At 44.9% G+C, this 21,216-nt stretch overlaps 1 protein-coding gene across 1 annotated transcript in view; it reads left to right on the forward strand.

The window, feature by feature from the left end:
* Positions 1 to 21,216, forward strand: part of TSHR (thyroid stimulating hormone receptor) — a 237,850-nt gene that overhangs the window by 117,023 nt on the left and 99,611 nt on the right. Inside the window, exon 4 of the mRNA XM_005311162.4 lies at positions 9,765 to 9,839. Within this exon, the coding sequence (XP_005311219.1) occupies positions 9,765 to 9,839 (75 nt within the window). The remainder of the gene's footprint in view (positions 1 to 9,764; positions 9,840 to 21,216) is intronic.

The raw sequence follows: 21,216 nt of genomic DNA on the forward strand, positions 1-21,216 counted from the left end.
TCGAGCCATTGATCACTACCCGTCGAGCCTGACGATCTAGCCAGCTTTCTATCCACCTTATAGTCCATTCATCCAATCCATACTTCTTTAATTTGCTGGGAAGAATACTGTGGGAGACCGTATCAAAAGCTTTGCTAAAGTCAAGGTATATCACATCCACTGCTTTCCCCTCATCCACAGAGCCAGTTATCTCATCATAGAAGGCAATCAGGTTGGTCAGGCATGGGTTGCCCTTGGTGAATCCATGTTGACTGTTCCTGGTCACCTTCCTCTCCTCCAAGTGCTTCAAAATAGATTCCTTGAGGGCCTGCTCCATGATTTTTCTGGGGACTGAGGTGAGGCTGACTGGTCTGTAGTTCCCCGGGTTTTCCTTCTTCCCTTTTTAAAAGATGGGCACTATATTTGCCTTTTTCCAATTGTCCGGGACCTCCCCTGATTGCCCCGAGTTTTCAAAGATAATGGCCAATGGCTCTGCAGTCACATCAGCCAACTCCCTCAGCACCATCGGATGCATTGCATCTGGCCCAACGAACTTGTACATGTCCAGCTTTTCTAAATAGTCCTTAACCTGTTCTTTCGCCACTGAGGGCTGCTCACCTCCTTCCCATACTGTGCTGCCCAGTGCAGCAGTCTGGGAGCTGACCTTGTCTGTGAAGACCGAGGCAAAAAAACCATTGAGTACTTAATCATTTTTCACATCGTCTGTCACTAGGTTGCCTCCCCCATTCAGTAAGGGTCCCACAGTTCCCCTGACCTTTTCCAGCAGAAAGCCTATTCTTCAGCTATGCTCCAGTTCCACATAGCTAACTATTCAGCACTGCTGGCTATAAATTTCATTCTTTATATCCTATATTTTACTTTATTTTTTTTTTCTTCAAAAAAAATTTATAGATTTTCCCCATCTCTTTTAGCCTGCCTCTCCAGCAGGTACTCAGCTTTGGAAAAAAAACCAAGAAGAGGGAAACAAAAATGGGGTTATACCTCTTCTTTCTCCAAAGCAATTACCCTCTCAGGCATGCCCAGCTCTCCTGACTTTAAACACTGCCTGACCTACAGACTTTCAATACCTATCTCAGACAGCCATGCACAGCGTGTCCACTGCCTTGGCGAGACGCACATCGCCCAAAAGCGTCCACACTGCAAAAAATTAACTGCTAGGACAAGGAAGGCCAGGGATCTCCAATTGAAACTTCTGATGATAGAGAAATCCCTCAGACCAGCCTCGGACCCCGAGTCCAGGATGCCTGTTGTCCAATGATCACCAGTGGCAGCGTCTGACAGGGGATCTACTTCAAAAACAGCTGCTAAGGAGCCTGCTCCCAAAAAGGCTGCCAAAAAGCGGTCACACTAATTGTCACAATGAGATTCGCCTAAAAGAAAGCAATCTCCGAGTGAAAAGTCTGCCACCGGTACCGGTAAAGGACTTGCTAACGTGGTGTACAAATCTGCCCTGGTACCGATGGCACTGAGAGTGCTGGACTGTGAGGCATCAAAAATGTCCGGTACTGAGACTTCACAAGGAGCTAAACACCCTATGTGGGCAAGCTCTCATGGAGGTACATGCACTAAAGCCAAACTTCCCAGCTTGGCGCCTACGGAGCCGAAGAAAACCTCAGCTCCATCAGGGATAGCTGGCTGCCATCACATCCTTCCACGACAAGGTGGACAGAGTCACGATTTTTGCTCATCCAATGACTAAACACTTCCTTAAAGACATAGAAAACACTTATCCCACACTAAGAAACCATATTCCCACGTGGGATCTCAACCTTGTTCTCTGCAGTCTCATGGGGAAATCATTTGAAACCCACACAACTTGCTCTTTGTTACACTTATTGATGAAGGTGGCTTTCCTCATTGCCATCACATCAGCAAGACGGGTTGCAGAATTAGGCTTTCTAATGGCACACCCATGTTATATTACATTCTTCAAGGATAAAGTAATCCTACAACTGCATCCCAAATTCATACCCAGAGTGGTCTCCCCTTTTCATTTAAATCAGCCCATTTACTTACCTGTACTTTTCCCGAAGCCGCGTGCTGGCAGCAGGGAGGCCTCACTTCACATGCTGGACATTCACAGAGTGTTAGCTTTCAACATAGAAAGAACAAAAACATTAGAAAATCATCTTGACTATTTGTTTCCATAACAGAATGTTCGAAGGGCCAAACCATCTCAAAACAGAGACTATCTAAATGGATATCCAGATGTATCCATTTGTGCTACCAAAACAGCTATCTGCAAGCTCCACCGGGAGTTTGCACACACTCCACCAGAGCATTATCAGTGTCTACGGCCTTTCTCAATAATGTACCCATCACAGACATTTGCAAAGCATCTATCTGGGCATCTGCCCATACCTTCACTAAACACTATGCTTTAGAACAGCAATCAGCTGCAGACGCTCAGTTTGGACTCATGGTGTTATCCACCATCAATGAATCAACTCCAAAGCCCCTCCCCTCCATGGAGGGGCACTGCTCAAGTCACCTAAAGTGGAGCATCCACAGGGACATCCTCGAAGAAGAAGATAAGGTTACTCACCTTGTGCAGTAACTGCAGTTCTTCGAGATGGTTGTCCCTGTGGGTGCTCCACTATCCCCCCTCCCCTCTCCTTCGGAGTTTCATGCCAATCCTCTGGGGTAGAGAAGGAACTGGGGGACGGTTGGCTGTGCACACTAGGTAATCAATCTTAGTGGGACAGCTGCCGTGCGTGTGCAGCTAACTAGGCACTGCTGCTACAAATCTCCAGTTACAAGCACAGGGAACCAAGATACCTAAAGTGGAGCACACACAGGGATAACCATCTCAAATAACCTCAGTTACTGCACAAGGTGAGTAACCTTCTCTTCCTTTCTGAAATTCTTACGATCCTTCATCTGCAATTAGCTTAGATGGGTGATGGAACACCCGTTCTGAATGACACAACACTTAATTCACATTTCAACAGAGACAGGTGAATAAACATCCCTGTGTTTATGAAACATATGACAGAAAACCTGTCAACTCTGGCTTGATACAGACTTTAAAACACTTTTGCTATATATACATAACTCCTTACACGTGAAATGTATGTATAGTCCCTAAAAATGTCAATGACCAGCAAGACCCTGAATTTCATTTATGACCTCACATGGCATTCTTTGTACAGAATGTACATACCAGAATCAGGATATTCTTGTAACCCACTTGGCATTGAGGGGTTCTTGGGTCATACCTAGAAACAGCCAAATCAAAACGTAAATTATAAATTTCAAATTGTGCAAAAGCAACAGGGTGGATGCATTCTGCTGATGAATACCAAACTAAGAGTTAAAACACATTTAAAGCTCTACATCTCATATCACCAATCAACCCATTAGATGTATCATCATTACTTCCCAAATATTCCTGCCATTTTATTGCACCTAATTGGTAGCAGGCACTGGATTTCATCGTACAATGGGGTATTTTATAGGCCACCCACCTTCATCATTCTGTTAGAAACTGTGGGTGAAGAGAACCTTGACATTTTCTGTAGGACTAAATCTTTTGTACAGGTTTCCTGTTTGTAATGCAAATTACTACTGCACCAGCCATACCATCACACAGATGCCTGTAGTCTCATTCCATCAACAGTACTCACAGGTGAAAATGTACAGAGATTCCCAGTTAGGTGAACTCAGCTAGTAAAATCACTAATGCTTCAGTGGGGATGGGGAGTACTTGGTATCATTCTCACCATTACGCTTGTAGTCCTAGTGATCTAGTAAGCATAGACGACCTGTGCCTCCTGACAGTGGGGGGACACAACTCCAGAATAGATCGAGTCATGCCCCCTCCCCTCCCGGAAAGCAACGCCCCCTCCATGCAGTTCTCAGCTGTTCCTCTGCCTCTCCCGGCAGAGTTAAAGCAGCAGCCCCTCCTGCAGCTCTGCCTCTCTGTGCCCAGTGCAGTTTACCAGCTCAGCTGCTCCGCAGGGAGGGGGCCTGGCCACATCATTTGACCAAGTAATCTGGGAGGGGGCAATGTGACCCCACATGCCCCCCCACTTTGCCTCTGCTAGTAAGTGTGGTTGTCTAAGACTATCCATAACCATTATCACTACTTTTGCTTTCTCCACTGAATCCCTGCAAGTAGACATATCTATTGTACAGTACCTTCTTCTGCCAAGGGATGTCTGCTGCAGCCTGCCTCAGTTTCCCATTCAAGGATGTAACAAAAAATTGTTCTTCGAGTAGTCTCCCTATGGGTGCTTCACTCAAGTTGTGCTTATGCCCTCTGTGCCTTTGAACATGTCACGTAGCAGTGTCCGTTCAGCCCTCACATACGTTACTCAGTCTGAATCATTAGAATCATAGAATATCAGAGTTGGAAGGGACCTCAGGAGGTCATCTAGTCCAACTCCCTGCTCAAAGCAGGACCAATCCCCAGCTAAATCATCCCAGTCAGGGTTTTGTCAAGCCAGGCCTAAAAACCTTTAAGGAAGGAGATTCCACCACCTCCCTAGGTAACCCATTCCAGTGCTTCGTCACCCTCCTAGTGAAAAAGCTTTTCCTAATATGCAACCTAAACCTCCCCCACTGAAACTTGAGACCATTACTCCTTGTTCTGTCATCTGCTTCCACTGACAACAGTCTAGATCCATCCTCTTTGGAACCCCCTTTCAGGTAGTTGAAAGCCGCTATCAAATCCCCGCTCACTCTTCTCTTCTGCAGACTAAATAAACCCAATTCCTTCAGTCTCTCCTCATAAGTCATGTGCTCCAGCCCCCTAATCATTTTTGTTGCCCTCCGTTGGACTCTTTCCAATTTTTGCACATCCTTCTTGTAGCGTGGGGCCCAAAACTGGACACAGTACTCCAGATGAGGCCTCACCAATGCCGAATAGAGGGGAATGATCACATCCCTCGATCTGCTGGCAATGCTCCTACTTATACAGCCCAAAATGCCATTAGCCTTCTTGGCAACAAGGGCACACTGTTGACTCATATCCAGCTTCTCGTTCACTGTAATCCCTAGGTCCTTTTCTGCAGAACTGCTGCCTAGCCACTTGGTCCCTAGTCTGTAGCAGTGCATGGGATTCTTCCGTCCTAAGTGCAGGACTCTGCACTTGTCCTTGTTGAACCTCATCAGATTTATTTTGGCCCAATCCTCTAATTTGTCTAGGTCCCTCTATAACCTATCCCTACACTTCAGCGTATCTACCACTCTTCCCAGTTTAGTGTCATCTGCAAACTTGCTGAGGGTGCAATCCACGCCATCCTCCAGATTATTAATGAAGATATTGAACAAAACCGGCCCCAGGACCGACCCTTGGGGCACTCTACTTGATACCAGCTGCCAACTAGACATGGAACCATTGATCACTACCCGTTGAGCCCAATGATCTAGCCAGCTTTCTATCCACCTTATTGTCCATTCATCCAGCCCATACTTCTTTAATTTGCTGACAAGAATACTGTGGGAGACTGTATCAAAAGCTTTGCGAAAGTTAAGGAATAACACATCCACTGCTTTCCCCTCATCCACAGAGCCAGTTATCTCATCATAGAAGGCAATTAGGTTAGTCAGGCATGACTTGCCCTTGGTGAATCCATGCTGACTGTTCCTGATCACTTTCCTCTCCTCCAAGTGCTTCAAAATGGATTCCTTGAGGACCTGCTCCATGATTTTTCCAGGGACTGAGGTGAGGCTGACTGGCCTGTAGTTCCCTGGTTCCTCCTCCTTCCCTTTTTTAAAGATGGGCACTACATTAGCCTTTTTCCAGTCATCCGGGACCTCCCCCGATCGCCATGAGTTACAGAATATACCGCTGCACACGTGAGCTGGTCTTAGATCCTTCTCAACTGCCTCAGCCTGAGACGGAGCCTTAGCAGTCATCCGTGTTGAGTTTTTATCTCAGCTGTGTCCCCATAACTATAATAAACTAACTACTGTAAGAACTATTAGTGGCAGTTAGGTAGTTCTAGTAGTAGTAGTTAAAAAACAACAACCTTTTTTTCAAAATATGTTGTATATGTTATCTTTCTTACCTGTAAGGACTGTTACCTATTAGATTGTTTCTCCCCTCCTGGGAGCTTTACATTACTGGAAGGGCATGCCCTGTTCTCCTGGTTTTCAATGTTGCCACTAGGAGGCAATCCTAGTGAGTGACGGATGCTCCCAGTGCATTAGTTGCTTCAGGGAATCTCATGTAACCCAAAAGTGCAACTTCTGTCTGGCATTAAAATCTAGAGCCAGAAAAAACAAGCAGATCAAACTTTGGATCCTCATCATGGTGAGCTTGCTATGCCCAGCCTCTGATCCAGGCCAGGAGACCTTCCCTGTATGCCGGTCTCTGAAGAAGTCAGCTATCTCAACTGTCTCCAAGTTGTACTTCAAGGGCATCTAAGAGGAAGACCCAAGATTCCTCTCATAAGACTTCCAGAGGCCATGCCTTGAGTTCTTCATGTAGGGAATCTAACACAAAGATGTTGCAGTCGCCAGTGACACCAGCTTATTACTCCCCACCCCCGTCCCGATTTTTTACACTTGCCATCTGGTCATCCTAAGCAGGAAAGACTGGGAACAAGGACTTGATGGAGATTTGAGAACTTTATTTTGGGAGTGATTGTTATTTTAATAAATCCAGTCCCAAATAGGGCTGTTGCTGAACCAGAGAAGAGTTTGTTTTGGTAGTCTGATTAAGAGAACCCTAAAAAGTAGGGAGACTGGGCCACTGTAGAGTGACCTCAGGCCACAAGGGGGTGCTGAGAAGGTGGCTGACCCTATTACACTAATCATATTCACTTTCTATTTGGTGCTGTCCAACCTACTAAAAATATAGCGCAGTCAAGTGAGAGAGGCTCAACCATGTAAAGCGTTTCAAAATCCAAGGCTCAACAGTTGATGTTTGAGACGGTGACTGAAACAAGGCTTTCACACATTTTTTCTAAGTAATCATATAAAACACAGTTTGAAAAAAGCTATATGCAGATATGTTTTAATTTTTTGACTTAACTCATAGTTTGATTTTTTATAATTTATTTTGACCATATTGTGACAGATATTTCCTTTAAAAACCTTCTTGAATTAAGTTTAAGTACATTGTATTACTCATAGACTCATAGACTTTAAGTCCAGAAAGGATCATCATGATCATTTAGTCTGACCTCCTGCATATTGTAAGCCACAAAACCTCATCCACCCATTCCTGTAAATAAACCCTTAACTCCTGGCTCAGGTACTGACATCCTCAAATTATGATTTAAAGATTTCAAGTCACAGATACTCCACCATTTACACTAATTTAAACCTCCAAGTGGCCCATGCCCCATGCTTCAGAAGAAGGCAAAAAAAACCCTGGGTCTCTGGTAATCTGACCTAGGGGAAAGATTCCTTCCCAACCCCAAATGGTGATCAGTTACACCCTGGGCATGTGGGCAAGACCTACCAGCCAGACACCTGGAAAAGAATTCTCTGTAGTAACTCAGAGTCCTCCTCATCTAGTGTCCCATCACCAACCATTGGAGATATTTTCTGCTAGTAGTTGCAGGTTGGCTCCATGCCATTGTAGACAGTGTCATCATACCATCCCGTCCATAAACTTACCAAGCTCAGTCTTGAAGCCAGTTAGGTTTTTGCCCCCACTGCAAATGCAGAAGTTATATATTATTGTGGGCTGGGATTGTATGTAACTTCTCTAGGGTGGAAGATGGGATGTGAATCCTGGGAAGTGTTATGAATTGCAAAGGACTACACTCATCAGTGTGCCAGAGGAGAATGGACTTTTGGGACAAACAGTATAAAGTGTTTTCCTGGGGAATCTTGGGGATGTGAATGTAAATTCCCACCCCTGATTATGTAAAAACCCAGCCTTTAAAGCTACCCCCCCCCTCAAGAAGGGTGATTGTTTACTGATTGCTTGTTGTCAAAGATTGGAGAAAAAAGGCCCAAACTGATTCAAGAAACAGGCTGATCTGCCCCTTTGGCATGCTTGTTCTGAGCTAAAGCTGTTACGAACTTTTAAGCACAGAAAAACCCCTTTGGTGGGGTTTGAAGGACTGACTCCTACCAGAGCCCTGGTTGGAGTTGGGGGTGATCCCTGATAAGCTTATTTGCATGTGTGTAAGGTCCTTTTATTGTTTTCTCTATAATACTTTCACCTTAAGAATAAATGTTCTTGCTTATAAAGAGCTGTGTGGTAACTTGTGACTGCTGGCTATTACAGCTGTTTATAGCCTTTGAAGAGTGAGCAAAAGTGTAGACACCAGCCTGTTTAGACAGGGTGGCTTGCTGGGAATGTCATAGTGTAAATGGGGAACTGTGCAGCCTGGGGAGAAAAAAACTCTGGTCAGGAGGAAGAAAGACATGGGTCTTCACCCAAATTAGGTGATGCCTGAGAAGCCAGGAGCCTAGAGTGGGTGCTGTTGGGGACCCCTGAGGGGGAATATAGGTGCAGTTGCCCTAAACTGTGACACATGCAACAAAATAAAGTGGCTTCAAAAGTTACTGTTTCTAGCAACGTTTTTAAGAGTAAGAAAATATTATAATGCACATGCTATTTTAAAATGAATCCATTCAGTTAATAGTTAAGAGAATAATGTGATTGGAATAATTAAAAAAAAATAAATTAAAAAACCCATATTCTCTTGTTGCACATTTACAACAGTTTAGTATTTCCAGGGGTGTAGTCAGAGAAATAGGTGGAAATAACATAAATTCACCCTGGGATTTAATAATACCTATTTTTTATGGTGCACTTTTTATTCATACATCTGAAAGCATTTACAAAGCATTACAATTACTTACAGAGGAGGAAATGGAGATATAAAGAGAAGTGACTTGCAAGATCACCCATTAGGAAGTCAGATGCAGAAATGAGAACAAAATCCAGGACTCCAGTCTAGTAACCAGCCACTGGAGCACATTGCCTTCTTATCATATCACCTGTGACTGTCATTGTGGGGAAAAAAGTGGAATTAAAAATTCTCTTAAATTCATGCGAGAAAGATATATTCTTTCAATGCTGTTCTGAATGTAGGCTGCCTTTATGGTCTGCTTACAATGTAATTTAAGAGCATTTGTTGCAGTCACAGCCCACTGTTTCCCTACTCCAGTGTTTCCCAAACTTGGGATGCCGCTTGTATAGGGAAAGCCCCTGGCAGGCTGGGCCAGTTTGTTTACCTGCCCCGTCCGCAGGTTTGGCCGATCGCAGCTCCCACTGGCCGTGGTTTGCTGCTCCAGGCCAAGTGGAATTGGGGGAAAGAACCTGAACTGGGGCTTACCCTGTTTCCCCGAAAATAAGACATCCTCCGAAAATAAGGCCTACTTACAGTTTTGCCTCTCGTTGTAATATAAGGCATCCCCCCGATAATAAGACCTCCCCGATAATAAGGCATCCACCGATGTGTACCGTATTCTTCTTCATTGAAAAATAAGACATCCCCTGAAAATAAGACCTAGCGCATCTTTGGGAGCAAAAATTAATATAAGACACTGTCTTATTTTCGGGGAAACAGGGTAGTACCCTCAACAAAGTGAACTCCAGTTGCTTCTCTGATGTTTTTTTCATGTCTTTCTGATTTAACTGTACGTTGTGTGTATTTGGGGTCTAATCAGAATCAGGCACTTGTTCTTGGCATTGTACAAACATTTACGCCATTCCCTTAAGACAAAACAAACAAACTGGGGGCTGAAGAGAATGGGAAGGAACAATAAAACAAGCACGATGAGCATTGGTCACTGTTTACAACCTGTCTTTCTATGTGACATGTTTCTTTTTCTGTTTTCCTGATGTTTAGCTATATCTCCATAGATGCTACGTTACAAAGGGTGGAGGCCCATTCCTTCTACAATTTAAGTAAAGTCACTCATATGTAAGTACAGTGATAAAATAAGTTTACTTCCTTGAGAAATATGTGGAATAACAGACTTTCAATATGTATAAATTCTGATTCTCTCATATATGGTGCTAAATGTTTAACTACCGCTTCTCTCTCTGTTTCTTCCTCCTCCATTCTCTACCCTCATCTTGGGATCTGGGGCAAAAATCTGTCTGTGGATTGGTCCTGCTTTGAGCAGGGGGTTGGACTAGATGACCTCCTGAGGTCCCTTCCAACCCTCAGGGCCGGCTTTAGGAAGTGCGGGGCCCAATTCGAACATTTTCGGCGGGGCCCCAGCAGGGATGACTAACAAAAAAAAAACATGTAAAAAAAAGCCTTTCATTTCTTCCAAGTATCCATAACTATATAAATAATAAAGTTATATATTATGTACATTGCATCATAGATGCTGTTGATCTGTTATTAATGAGCCCCGTTTCACATGTGTGGGTCCCCGCCACTCCCTTGGGGGGGGTGCACATGTGTGGGTCCCAGCTGCTCCCTGTCCCCCTCATTGAAGCAGGTGTGCAGGGTTACTGCCCTGGGAACTGCAGGTCACCAGTGGACATGGGGCTGGCTGGAGGCAGGGTGGGGGCTGACTGGAGGTAGGGTCTGGCTGCAGGAAGGGCAAGGGGTGCAGGGCTGGCAGGAGACAGGGGTGTGTGGGGCGGGCTGGCTGGCTTCAGGCAGGGTCACAGGGGTATGTGGCAGGGGTTGGCAGGGCTGGAGACAGAGGAGTGTGGGACTGGCTGGCTTCAGGCAGGGGGATGCAGCAGGGGTTGGCTGGAGACTGGGCAGGGGGTGCGGCAAGGGTTGGCTGTGGGCAGGGCTGGCTGCAGGCAGGGCAGGGGGTGCGGGGCTGGTGCGGGCAGGGGGTGCAGCAGAGGCAGCTGGAGCCCCAGCCCTTTAAATAGCCCCCGGAACCTCCCGCTACCCCAGGGCTCTGGGGGCTACTTAAAGGGCCCGGAGCTCCCCTGCTTCTACCGCCCCGTCCCTTTAAATAGCTGAGGGAGCCCTGGGGAAGCGGTGGGGCTCCAGCGGCTATTTAAAGGGCTGGGGCAGTAGAGGCAGCGGGAGCCCCAGATTTTTTAAATAGCCCCCAGAGCCCCGCAGCCCTACCCCAGGGCTCCAGCAGTGGGGCTCTGGTGGCAATTTAAAGGGCCTGGGGCTCCAGCCCCTGCTGGGAGCCCCAGGCCCTTTAAATTGCCCCCTGGGAAAGCTGGGCCACGCCGGTACGCCGTACCGGGGCTTGGGCGCGGGGCCCTCTTAGGTGCGGGGCCCGATTCAGGGGAATTGGTTGAATTGGTCTAAAGCCGGCCCTGCCAACCCTAATATTCTATGATTCTATGATCTTCTCTTTGCCTCACAGCATTTTCCTGCTGTACTCCTTTCCCACATCCGTTGCATGGAGCTATATATTTTTATTCCTCGTTTTTGTTTGCTTGTTGTTTGCATTGCTTCACTTTATTTTTCTTTTCTGTGACCTGTCCTTGTCTTTTTATAAACAAAGCTCACTGTATGGTGTTTCCTGCTTCTTCTTCGAGTGCTGTTTCTGTGGGTGCTCCACTTCAGGTGACGGTGCGTTCCGGTACCATTGATTGGAAATTTTCGGTAGCAGTGCTTGGTCAGGCCACACGTGCACAATAGCTGTTTCGCGGCACCATTGGAGTCTCATTTAGCACACACACGGCCCAACCCCCGCAGTTCCTTCTCAACCATCTTTGGCTGAAGATGAAGCTCAGGGCAGTGCGATAGCTTCTTCCTCTGTAGATAGAAAAAAATAGAAATTTAGTTGTTAGATAGGTTTGTTGTAGTTATTAGTTAGTTAGGATTAGTTGTTAAAAAAAATAATAGTTTTTCTTTCTCCAGTTCCCTGCTCCCTTTGGAGCACCACCCACAAAAGTTTTCTCTGCTTCCCCGCTCCCTTGGACATGCCATGCTCCCTTGTCTTTAAGAGATGCGGCACCTGCTAAGAAGCAATGCTGCAGTCCCATGGTCTCTCTTCGTGAGATGCCCGAGAAAAACTCTCATACAACAGAACTGCATTCATTGTAACATCTTGAAAGCGAGAGCCCGGCATGACTGGGATCTCCGCCTCAAAATGATCCTCAGGGAGAAATCGGTCAGAAAAGAACTAACAGAAGCCTTCCTCTAAGTGCTCACCGATCCAGTCTGAACCGACCAAGAGCACGTTTCCATCCTCTTATGAAAAGAGGAAGCAAGCATCAACCTCTCCTCAGTGGGATCCGCATAAAGAAACAGTCCTCTGCGAGGTTGTTACCATTGGTGCAAACGACCTTGAGAGCCAGTACATATAACTCCCCCAGTACCCGGCACCAGCCATGCCAACGAATCCAAAGCGAAGGGCAAGGAGTCAAGACATAGACAAAGCCATGTCTCCTACACGGGTGCCAACCATTCTGGCACCTGCAACGGATATGGCACTGACCATGCAGCCACCTCTGGTGCCAACCATGACTTTAGCGATGCTGCCTTGCTCAGCACCAACCCCTCGACTGGCACTGACTGACAGCACCGTGATGGGCCCACTGGCTCCGACCAAATCCAGCCACAAGAGGGCTGTGCACCTTCCTGCCACAACTAAACCATCAGCACCACATCCACCGGCAGCACAACAATTGCTCCATCAGAAATATATTACTGTTGCATCAGTGCCCAATCACTTCTTGGCACCAATGGCTCGCCTGCGAGGAGCGTCTTACACAGCCTACGTCTCCCACAGCACTGCCGATGTCCAGCAACAGTGATAATGAGGACCAGGAGGAAGGAGTGTTCTCTCCACAATGCTCCCCCATGACTAAACACAGACTTTCTGGGATACACTGAGACCCAAAGGCCAACATGCACAACCAGCTTACCCTTGGTATGGATAACCATGAGTGTATCCCCTCATGGCATTCCCCATGAAGTGGCTACGTGGGACCTGTGGGCAGCATACAAATGCATGAACCTCATCACCAACCAGAGGTGAACTTCGGTGTCACCCTTTATCTTCAGGGCTACAACATCAGTAGTCCCAGAGGAGATGATGGAGGATCCAGAAGAAGAAATAGGTCCTGAGGATGTGTGGCTAACACACAAGTCTTCTTCCCCCGATGAGGCCATCATGTCACCTTCAGCTACACTGGCAGATGGACTGGGGGAGGGATATCTCAGTGGTTTGAGCATTGGCCTGATAAACACAGGGTTGTGAGTTCAATCCTTGAGGGGGCCATTTAGGGATCTGGGGCAAAAAATCTTTCTGGGGCTTGGTCCTGCTTTGAGCAGGGGGTTGGACTAGATGACCTCCTGAGATCCCTTCCAATCCTAATATTCTATGATTCTATTATTTCAAACAATTTTTAAACGCATAGCACTTAGCCAGGACATTCACCTAGAGGAGGTCCAGGAAAGTCAACACAAGCTACTACAAATTTTGCAATCTTCCTCATCCTCCAAAATTGCTCTGCCCATAAATGATGCAATCCTTGAACCTGCGGAAACGGAGTGGCAGATGCCAGCCACCGTCCCTCCAACATGCAAATGGGAGGCTGACAGAAAATAATATATGCCAGCCAAGGGAATGGACTTTCTTTTTTCCCATCCACAATGAAACTCACTAGTGATCGAGGCAGTGAACCAATTTATCTTTGTCAAAGGAAAGATCCTCCACCTTAATTTGCAGCTCTTTCAGAATACCAACCAGACAATTACAGGGAAGCACTTTGAGTTTACGTCTGAACTTCCTGAAGACGAGAGCACAATTTAAGAGTGTGCTCACTGAAGGGCATGGACTGGGACTACTATATAGGCTTCCCTGGACATGGCCGATACAGCATCCCTCGGGGGGAGGGATAGCTCAGTGGTTTGAGCATTGGCCTGCTAAACCCAGGGTTGTGAGTTCAATTCTTGAGGGGGCCACTTGGGTATCTGGGGCAAAATCAGTACTTGGTCCTGCTAGTGAAGGCAGGGGGTTGGACTCGATGACCTTTCAAGGTCACTTCCAGTTCTAGGAGATGGGATATCTCCATTAATTTCAATTTCATTTCAGCAGCTCACACCACAGCTAGGACTATTGTGATGTGCAGAGCCTCCTGGCTCCTGTTGGCCGGTATTCTGAAAGAGCTGTAAATGAAGGTGGAAGACCTTTCCTTTGACAAAGATAAATTGTTTTCATCGAAAACCAATGAGGTTCTCCATTACATGAAGGGCTCTCAGGCATCTCTTTGCAGACTGAGCATCTAAACACCGCCACTAAGAGAAAGTGCTACCAACCTTACCACCATGCCAGGGACACATCGTATAATCGTCCTCAGTCCAGACCATACGAATCTAGTAGACAGAGAAATAGACCGAGTGGAATTGGGGATACTGCTCTACATTCATCTGCTGGAAGTGGCGACCAGTACATCCCTTGGCCCGCACTCTACAGTCATCTGACATGGAGCACCCACAGGCACAGCATTCAAAGAAGAAGAGAGGGTGACTCACCTTGTGCCGTAATTGAAGTTCTTTGAGATGTGTGTCCCTGTGGGTGCTCCACTACCTATCCTCTTCTCCTCTACTTTGTAGTTCGATACAAGGACTCTACAGTAGAGAAGGAACTGAGGGGGTCAGGGCATGTGCTACACGAGACTTCAACGGTGTGGCAAGACAGCTACTGTGCATGCGTGGCCCGACCGAGCACCGCTACCGGAAATCTCAGATCAATGGTGCCAGGATGTACTGTGACCTGAAGTGGAGCACCCACAGGGATGCACATCTTGAAGAACCTCAGTTACTGCACAAATGAGTAGCCCTCTCTTAGCTTTTCCCACATACTCTTATCCCTGTTCTTGTCTTTCAAATTGTCAACTTTCTTTTTCACAGTAAGTCTCCTTTTCATCTTTCCCTCTGCACTTTTCCTTCACTTTTTCAACTCCTTTTTCCCTGTTCCTCTTTTATTTTAACTTATTTTAACATAGTGTGAGGTATAATTTTTTTTTGCTTTGTTAATTGATTTTTCCTTATTTTAACAATAATTTCCTTACTCTAAATAGGCTGTTTTTCTATAAACAACTTGCTTACATGTGATGCTGATTCAGAGAGGGTTAAGTAACCAGCAGGCTAGGTAACCTGAAAGCAACCCTTAAGAACATATTAGAAGAGTATTGAAATGGTAAACAGGGCCATTCCTTGTAGATAGTTATCAAAGCCTTGTTAAGTACTAGAACCCTTGATATGTAGGCTTATATTTGTAAGCAGGGTCTGAATGAGCTCTCCCCTAACAGCTAGCTGGGAGGGGGAGAGACTTCAGGAGCAAACTGTATTTACATGAACATGCCTACTCTGCCTAGATATCCAGCTGATAGAGTTGTGTTGCTCAAAGTGATCAATTTGTCTGGTGTTGGGTTACAAATCACTTTAGTACTGAATGCAGGGGTAGTGAAATGTTGTTGTTCATACCATTAATTACTATGGGAAAAGCAGTTTCGACTTATAATGTTTCGATTTACAACGTAATTCTAAGGAACAAATTGTGTCGTAAGTCCGAGGACTCCTTGTATTGTTGAAAATTAACCCCTAGATATTGAACCCAGCCCTGGTTGCTGCCAGCTTCACGTGGAAGAGGGGTTACATATTGTTATATGTAAAGATAGATACAAATTGTATTTGTGTTCAATATTTTTATCTTGTTAGAAGTTTAACAATGTGATCTAATTAGCTTGTAAACTTCTGTTCCTGTCTATAATGGTTATTATTGTATTCTATTGATTCAAAGATCACCGGGGATATTATCATTTAGATGGAACTTGTGGTGTAATAATATTATCTTCATTTCTCTTTAAAATTTTGACTCCACATAGTAAAACTACCTGTGAGCTGTTTGATGGTTAATTGTCTTATGCTAATGAATACAACTAGTTACCAGAATATGCAGAGGAAATTGAGATTAGAATCAATGCAACTGTATACATTGTCTATTCTTCAGCCAAGGAAGGCCTGCGGTAATGGTGACTGGCTTCAAGCTATAAAGGAAGTTTTGGGCCTGATCCTTGATATCTTAGATCTCCTCAAATCTCCTGGGAAAGTCTAAGCCCACAAGACTGAAGTCTCCAGGTCTACTCTGGATTAACACTGTAATTCCCATGGAAGAAATTGAACAAACTCTGCACTTGGACCTTTTAATTTGAATCCAGAAGGCTTTTTACAAATCAGCAGCCTCACCATTTCTGCCATGAAACTGACCTAAGAACTTCATTCATATTTGTTTCAGAGTAGCAGCCGTGTAAGTCTGTATCCGCAAAAAGAACAGGAGTACTTGTGGCACCTTAGAGACTAACAAATTTATTAGAGCATAAGCTTTCGTGGACTACAGCCCACTTCTTCGGATGCATATAGAGTGGAATAAATATTGAGGAGATATATATACACACATACAGAGAGCATAAACAGGTGGGAGTTGTCTTACCAACTCTGAGAGGCCAATTAAGTAAGAGAAAAAAAACTTTTGAAGTGATAATCAAGATAGCCCAGTACAGACAGTTTGATAAGAAGTGTGAGAATACTTACGTAAGTTTATGCTCCTGTTTATGCTCTCTGTATGTGTGTATATATATCTCCTCAATATTTATTCCACTCTATATGCATCCGAAGAAGTGGGCTGTAGTCCACGAAAGCTTATGCTCTAATAAATGTGTTAGTCTCTAAGGTGCCACAAGTACTCCTGTTCTTTTATTCATATTTGTATGTATAATGATCTTTAACCATAGCAACTCTCTTTTTCTTTTTATTGATAAATCTTAGATTTAGTTAATAAGGATTGACTGTAAGCATATATTTGGACAAAATCTGAAATATTCATTGACCTGGTGGGTAATGTGTCTGATTTCTTGAGATTCGTAGAACTTTATAGATGGTGAATAAGGTTTTTAGTAACCCTCACTATATTAGACTTGGCTGTCTGGGTGGGAGCCAAAGGCTGGATTGCTTAAAGGGGACTGTATTTTGGCTTCTTGGTAACCAGAGAAGTATTACAGAAGCTGTTTGGTTACTGGCTTAGTGAAATCTAATTATTGAATAAAACATCAATTTTTGGGGATCACTCTTTGCAGTTTGCCCTGAATAAGCATTCTCAGTGTAGCCCCTCCGGCACCATGGTCACACATTTCTTATTTTTCTTTCACAAGTTAGGTAAGATTTTTTTAAATAATCTTAACCTGTGTTATCCTTGCAAGCATGAGTAACTGTTAATTATAAGCTCTTATAGCGCTTTTCACCCCTAGATCTCAAAGGGATGTGACCTACTCAAGGTCACCCGCAAGCCAGTGGCAGAGCTGAGAATAGAACTCAGGTCTCCAGTTTAGTGCAGTATCCCCTGAGTCACACTGCCAAAATAGTGGTACAGCTTCCTTAAAAGGTTTTGCTATGGTTTTGCTATCTTCAGTTGATATAAAATTCATCCCCCTGCAGACAACATCTCAAGGCCTTTGTTTTTCTATCTTCCGCCCTCCCATTCCATGGTTGTTAGTTTTTTTCTTAATATTAATGCACTTTAATAGCAATGTTTACAGGCAGAATATTTTCTAAGCTGTGAATAGGTCTGTCAGCCCCAGGCACCACAGATAGAAGTTATCCACTTGATTGAATTGTGGTTAGCAGATAAGATCTTGTTGCACCATCTTTCCCAACTTCATCTCCTTGGCCATAGCAAGACTTTTCTATACAGTTTATAATTTTCCAGTGCTTTGTCTAGTCCCATTTTAAATGACTCAGTGGGATTTCCATTGTGTCCCTGAGGTGGGTGTAGGTGAAAGGAAGCTTGAAGGAGAAATTGAGGGTTTTCATTACTGCTGCTGTCAAGTCGGTGCCACTCCTGGGCGTGACTGTTCTTTATTGGCTTCTGTGAAGTAGCAAATAGGAAGAAGATTCCTTTTTGAATTTTGATTTCTGACACAAAGATTATTTAACTCTCCTCAATATAAGCCCTTGAATGTAAATAGCTCTCCCATAGAATGTAGATCACATACACAATATTTGTTTAACAATGAATGTTCTAAGTTTTTAGTCTGGGTTAAGGTGTCAGCTGCATCTGCAGGGAGAAAAGCATGGTCAGAGAACAAGACTAGGAACCATGAGTACCAGAGTCCTAATGTCACCTGTGGCAACAATTCATCATGTAGCCTTGGGAAAGTCAAGTATGCCATGCCTCAGTTTCCCATTTGTAAAATGAAAGGACAGCTTTCTGTTAATGTCACTAAAAAGGGCTTTCTAATGCTGAAGAGTGTACTTAGCATAGAGTTTTTAGACAGTTAAGAACTAAGGAATACTAATATAATTTAATCACAGAATTTTGGAAATTACTAACATGCAAGAGAGCTGGAGAATTAGGCACCTTCATGTGATCTAATGGAAGGCTGTTTATAAATGTGACTGTTTTCCTGAATTCCCTCCAGAAGTCCTCAGATCTGTTAATGCTAGTTACAGCTATTGTTTTTTGTTTAATTACTCTCCAAAGTGCAAGATTAGTCAAGGTATAAGTGCATCCTTTGTGCTACGCATTTATTTTATGCTCTACCTTTATACAATGTTTTTAAAGTATTAGTACTAAAATAACATTGGGTGGTGTTTATCATAGTGTATTTAAAAGCTGGTTGAAGTTACTGTAACATTTTGAAAAGGAGCCATTTCATAGAAGACTGTCCAGTTTTTATGTACATGATCTCTCTACTCTTTAAACTACAGTAGAACCTCAGAGTTATGGACACCTTGGGAATGGAGGTTGTCCATAAGGTGGTGGTAAAAAACTGCATCCCCTTCCCGGCCAGAGGTGGGGGGTAAAAGCAGTGCATCCCCCTCCTGACGGGGGTGGGATGAAAGCAGTGCAGACCCCAGCACTGCTCCTGCTTTGCTGGCTCCAGCTGTCTTGACTAGGTGCCTATCTGCATCTTTAGGAACCTAAATACCTTCTAAAAATGGTAATATACAGGCCAACATGCATATTAGTGCCCTCTAAATGATGATATGAGGACTACTCAAATTCAGATATTTCACAGGCTCCAACATTGGTACAGCTAGAGGAGATTTCCTTTAGGTTAAATAGCAGGTGTCTGTGCTTTTTGGAGGAGGAAGGTCGTTTTGTTCTCCCCCTGTGACTGTGAAATTCGGAATGACCTTTGTGTGTAGCACAGTGACAATTGTTTAGTTCCTAGATGGAACTGAATTTTTCTCTCTCTTTTGCATAGTCTAGTGTATAGGGCCCTGGATCTGCGAGTCAAGAAACCTGGTTTCTCTTCCCACTTCTGCCACTGACCTGCAGATATAACTTTGGGCAAATCACTAACTTTCTATTCCTATTTCCTCTTCAACGCTTTATCTGTCTTATTTATCTCTAGACTAAACTTTTTCAGGGGCAGGGCCTGTCTCCTACTATGAATTTGTACAGTGCCTAGCACAGTGGGTTCTTGATCTCTGTTGAGGCCTCTAGGTGCTAGTGTAATATAAATGTCATCTTTGAGGAGTGTCCCTGTGGGTGCTCCACTTTAGGTGTCTTGGCGCCCTACACTTGTAATCAGAGATTTGTAATAGCAGTGCCCGGTTGGGCCACGCACGCGCCGTAGCCATCTTGCGCCACTCTGAGTGGTTACATAGTGGTGCACAGCCAACTGTCCCCCAGTTCCTTCTCTACTGCCTTTGGCTTGAGACAGCAGTGCACCCTCTCTTACCTCAGATAAGATTAATAGTTTGTAGTTGTTTCTGATGGTGTTATCTTAGTTTTAGTTAGCTACCCTATTCCTTTGTCCTTTATATTTTATATTCTATATTTTACTTTATTTTTTCTTTTAAAAAATTATGTATCCTTCCCTTTCCTCTTTACCCTTGCCTCCTTCTCCCTGGCAGGTACTCAACTATTGCCTCAGGAAAAAAAAAAAAGAAAAAAGAAAAAAAAAGAAAGAGAGAAAATAAGAGAGAGTAAAAAGAAAGAAAAATGGGGTTATCTCTGTTTTTTCTCCAAAGGACTTGCTCTCTCAGGCATGCCAGGCTCACCTGGCTTTAAACACTGCCTGACTTGCAGACTTTCCATACCGGTCTTTGACAGCCACACATAGTGTGTCCGCTGCCTTAGCGAGACACACATTACCCAAAAGTGTCCACACTGCAGAAAATTGACTGCCTGGACAAGGAAGGCCAGGGATCTCCAATTGAAGGCCCTGATGATGGAGAAATCCCTCAGATCAGCCTCTGACCCCGAGTCCAGAATGCCTCCTGGCCAACGGTTGCCAGCAGTCGCATCTGATAGGGGATCTACTTCAACAACAGCTGCTAAGGAGCCTGCTCTTAGGAAGGCTACCAAAAAGTGGTCACACTCATCCCCACAATGAGAATCACCTAAAAGAAAGCGATCTCCAATGAGATCTCCTTTACCGACAGCACCGAGAGCGCCAGACAATAGGGGACTGGGAACGTCTGATACAGAGATGTCCTGAGGAGATAAAGACCCTATGTGGGCAAGTTCTAATGGAGGTGCACACAGTAAAGTCAAACTTCCCAGCTTGGCAACTACGGAGCTGAAGAAACCCTCGGTACCACGCACTACAATGGCGCCACCTGCTGTACCTATACAGCTCTGCTCCAAGTCATTGGCACTGAGAACTCTGACCCTAATTCCTAGTCAGTGCATGATGCCATGCCCGGCATTAAGCCTCACGGTTCCTCAGCAATTCATGAGGCATGCAGACCTGATAGTGGCCTCAACACCTGGAACTCTCCTATTCGGTACCGATGGTACCCCAGCGAGATAGGGACCAACCCTGGTAACCACTCCCTGTGGATCAGCCCCTCCCCTCTCCAGTGATGAGGAAGAAGAGGATGAGGAAATAATATACACTCCTTGCCACTCCTCACCTAAACCTAGACCCTGTAAGCACCAAACATCTATAGACATGTGGGGCTGGTATGGGCAACCATGGGCACTGCCTAGGGTGACTAGACAGCAAATGTGAAAAATCAGGACGGGGTGGAGGGTAATAGGAGCCTATATAAGAAAAAGACCAAAAATCGGGACTGTCCCTATAAAATCGGGACATCTGGTCACCCTAGCACTGCCTCCTATACCCTTCCCACCCAGTTGGCTATACTGAGATCCCTGGGCAATGTATGGGGCCAAAACCTCAGGCCCTCTAACCCACCGAGGTCCAGAACAACACTAAATATCCATCAAATATCCAAGCACCCTCAGAGACACAGGAGGAAGAGACAGAGGAGCCTGAGGACACAGCTGAAGGTGACACCCTGCTGCCCACTCATATCTCATCTTCTTCACTGGATGAAACGATAATGCCATCACCCCCCACTGCAGGGGATGATTTCAAATCTTTTCAAGACCTCTTCA

This window comes from Chrysemys picta, chromosome 4 (genome assembly GCF_011386835.1).
Source record: "Chrysemys picta bellii isolate R12L10 chromosome 4, ASM1138683v2, whole genome shotgun sequence".
In the NCBI taxonomy this organism is placed as follows: domain Eukaryota; kingdom Metazoa; phylum Chordata; order Testudines; family Emydidae; genus Chrysemys; species Chrysemys picta.